Genomic DNA, 4,247 nt, shown 5'->3' with positions numbered 1-4,247 from the left:
TGCTGCAGTATCGCCGCCTGCGAACAAACAACACACACACAGTGAGCACTGTGATCTATCCCTACATGACCACCACAAACTGACACCAGAACACCCACCGCCTGTGAATAAACCAACAACACACACACCGTGAGCACTGTGATCTATCCCTACATGACCACCACAAACTGACACCAGTCAACCACCCACCGCCTGTGAATAAACCAACAACACACACACCGTGAGCACTGAGATCTATCCCTACATGACCACCACAAACTGACACCAGAACACCCACCGCCTGTGAATACACCAACAACAAGCACACAGTGAGCACTGTGATCTATCCCTACATGACCACCACAAACTGACACCAGAACACCCACCGCCTGTGAATAAACCAACAACACACACACCGTGACCACTGTGATCTATCCCTACATGACCACCACAAACTGACACCAGAACACCCACCGCCTGTGAATAAACCAACAACACACACACGGCGAGTACTGTGCCTCAATCCTACATGAACACCACAAGCTGACACCAGTCAACCGCACACCGACAGAGCGATCGTTGATACAGCACACGGTGACACCTTACACAGGTACTGCCACGTCTATTGCAGCATCACCATCTGAAAACCACCAACACACGCGCACAAGTAGCTTACCGCGTCAATGCTACAACACCACCAGATACACGACAGAGCTATTCATAATACAGCACACCATACAGCTACAGGTGATGCGACACCTGCTGCAGCATCTTCCAGCACTACCTGAAATCCAGCACACACACACATGCGCGGTGAATTTCCCAGTCAGACAGGCTACAAGATGGCGACTGACTGCTCACACCTGCGCAATGACGTAATATGTGTGATGACGCGTGCACAGCAGCAGTGCGCAAGCAGAGAAGGCAGGGAGCGGGTTGCGTGCCAGCTTACACTAACATCATCGACGTATCAGCAACAGCTGCAACACACAGTTTAAAAAATCCCCTCATTGAAATACACGTGATAACGTGCAGGAGAATTCTATCGAATCCTCCCGATAAAGCTGAGTTTACACTAGTTATCGACTTTATGCAGGCAACTTGGCATTTTCTTCTTTCTACCAACCTCTCTATATCATATGTTCAAAGCTCTTAGGTTATCGACCACGAGGCGGCAGCTTAAACAAGCGTGCAGAGTCTGCTGCTATGTGGGTATAACATGCACCACCTGCCCACCCTACAGCTGTCTACCTCTAGAGCAAATGGTATTGGACAAATGACACACCCACGTGAATCATGCGTCCCAGAGGCTAGTAATGGAGAAGCGTATAACGACTCTTGAATAATCACTATCTACAGGTGGCCATTTTTTTGTCTAGTGACTCATAACACTAGTAAGTGTACGGGCGCATATTCACTGACAGTTTGACCAGTCCTACAAACTTCTACTTCACGCTTCGTTCTTCGCCCGGGTCCCACGCGCGTGTGTGCTTGAGCGCGCATGGCTGGATAAACACTCAGCTCAGCTGTCTATTCTGGGCGCATTCATCTAGGATGGACATCCTAGTGCATCATCCCCCGCCCCTCCATCGCCGCGTATTTGTCACACCTGAGCAGCCACCTATAGCACAGCGGTGGCGTGTCCAGATTTCGCGATTATTCTAAACGTGCTTTTAGCCGCCTTGCCGTGGTGGCGGGGCTCCCTGTGTGTGTGTGTGTGTGTGTGTGTGTGTGTGTGTGTGTGCGTGCGTGCGTGCGTGCGCGTACGTGCGTGCGTGCGTGCGTGCGTGCGTGCGTGCGTGAGAGAGAGACGATGCTACGGACAGTGAACACGGACTAGAACAGCACACGAACCGCCGCTACGCGCCGGCCAGCCACTCCGCTCGCCCCCCCCTCCTCCTTCTCCCCGTACGGCGACTTTCACCCGCCAGCCCTCAGCATGTACATGTGGAGAAGAAGACGCGGAGGCGTGAGGCAACAGCTCCCGCCAATCTCACGCCCGCCATTTAACTTTTTAAAAACTGCTGCGCTGCCTCCGCTGCCGCTGCCGCCGCCGCTGCCGCCGCCGCCGTGATGCTATTTCTGGTGTACAGCGCGTGCGTCTGTCTGCACTAGCTTTGCTAGTCGTGCGAGGCGGTCGCTCCCTCCCCCCGCAGAGACACCGACACCGCTCACGGAGGAGATCAAACGATACCCCCACCCGCTCAAACCTTCCCATACCATCCTCCCACCTATCTTCGCCGCCCTCCTCCCACCGACCCTCCCTCCCACCTCTCCTCCCCATCCCATCCTCCCACCTATCTTCGCCGCCCTCCTCCCACCGACCCTCCCTCCCACCTCTCCTCCCACCTATCTTCGCCGCCCTCCTCTTAACCAACCAACCTTCAAACTCTCTTCCTCGCCCTCATCCTCCCTCCCACCTTCACATCGCTGTCTTCTCCCTAACACCAGAAATGACAGACTCACAATGAGGAGGAGAGTAAATAGTGTGAAAGCACACGCTCAGTCATCGCCTGTCAGTGCGTCTGTCACCCTTCGTCGTCGTCATCATCATCATAGGGGCTAGAGTACATTACAGTATCCCATCGCATGTTTGTCAGAAGCGGTGACAGTAGTAATGCGTAGTAATGCACCACCAGTGACCAGACAGACCACAGCTTATCTTCCTTCTACACGTTTCTCTCGGCGTTCACACGGCCGCATAAACAAACCAATATCATCAAAAAGCTGTTTGCGTTGCAGATTACGTTTTAAAACTAGAGACTGTAAGGGGAATTTCTCCACCAGATTCGCTGCAAGCCAGCAACATGCTGCTGCTACTGCTACTGCTGCTGCTGCTGCTGCTACTGCTACTGCTACTGCTACAGCTACTGCTACTACTGATGCTGCTACTGCTGCTGCTGCTACTGCTACTGCTACTGCTACTGCTACTACTGCTGCTGCTGCTGCTGTTGCTGCAGTAACAGCATCCGTGAGACTACAGGAGAAAGCTTAGCGAAAGGATAATGCTGAAACCCCACCACCACCACCCTCGCAAGTTATTTATGTAAATAAAACATGTACATTGTAAGCAAGATTCTGTTTATAAGGGAGGATTTTGTCATCAATACAAGTGCATTAGTCGCTGAACTCTTAAAATGTCCCGTTTTAAACATTCGCGCGTTAGGGGCGTCTTTAATAACGTGTCTCCGAAGCAAAAAAGAAATCGATATGGAAATCTAGGTAGCAGACAATACTCGAGAACAAATAAGACACTAAACAGATCTACCTAACACAAATACCTCAATGCGCGCATTAACGTGATATGCAAATGAGGAGACATCTGCGCGACGGAAGATATTGTCCTTTTGTCCCTGAAGTTCATGAAGTAAAGTAACAGCGAGGGTTTCTACAGCTGCGGTGCAGCAGTGAGTGACCTTCACAGGCAGTGAGTGACCTTCACAGGCAGTGAGTGACCTTCACAAGCAGTGAGTGACCTTCACAGCTACGTAAGGATATTCTCTGACCCCTCTCCCGTGTCATTAGCCTATAGCGGCCGCCGCACACGGCCAGCCAAGTCAATCACGCCGCCGCAGCTAAACTAGGCTGTTACTTTACAATGCGAGAGGCGCCTTGCGAACGTGTTCGCCTACTTAAATTACATCCACGGAGGAGGAGGGGAGGAAGTGTGCTTCATCTCCTAGCGAGTCGCGTTTGTGTGGAATAGTGGTGGAGGAGAGAGACTGTGATGAAATTGTGAAACTATCGCTGATTGCTTCACTGCCTCCCACCAGAACCGTATAAGATTGATGATCTATCGATTTCATTATCATAACACTCGAACGAGAAAATTTGCTATCAACTTGCAATAACACAAAAGCAAGTAAGTAAATTTTCGATGCGTACGTTGTAACGTAGTCCACGCTGGACGACTGCCACTAAAGCTGCACATCGTGTTACACCCGCTACTTAAACCCAAGCTTCATTCCGACCTTGCACGCGGATAAATTTCACGCTATTAAATCTAACTCTAGCCAGTTACGGCTACAAAGCGAACAGACTCTCACAGTAAATATCGCTTTCATGAACTCGATCCCTTCTGCGTTTAAATTTGGATACCGATCAAATTAGCGCGAGCAAAGCCCTCACGTCTAGCACGCTAAACATAGCAAGCCAACGTTTGTTTTAGAGTGCATAAATGTGCTAGTAGGCGAGCCAACAGCAGCAGTAGTAGTAGCAGCAGCAGAAGCAGTAGCAGCAGCAGCAGCAGCAGCAGTAGTAGCAGCAGT

At 51.0% G+C, this 4,247-nt stretch overlaps 1 protein-coding gene across 2 annotated transcripts in view; it reads right to left on the bottom strand.

Annotated features, from left to right (window-relative positions):
* LOC106821044 (transcription factor AP-4-like) overlaps positions 1 to 4,247 on the bottom strand; it is a gene marked incomplete at its 3' end in the record, with an annotated part of 21,988 nt that continues 17,741 nt past the window's right edge. For both annotated transcript variants that reach the window (XM_014825680.1, XM_014825681.1), the window contains 1 exon segment: positions 1 to 17. In XM_014825680.1, the coding sequence (XP_014681166.1) occupies positions 1 to 17 (17 nt within the window).

The sequence above is a fragment of the Priapulus caudatus genome, unplaced genomic scaffold (genome assembly GCF_000485595.1).
Source record: "Priapulus caudatus unplaced genomic scaffold, Priapulus_caudatus-5.0.1 Scaffold56, whole genome shotgun sequence".
Taxonomy (NCBI): Eukaryota; Metazoa; Priapulida; class Priapulimorpha; order Priapulimorphida; family Priapulidae; genus Priapulus; species Priapulus caudatus.
The sequence above is the reverse complement of the archived record's forward strand: the minus strand, read 5'-3'. Positions and strand labels throughout refer to the sequence as shown.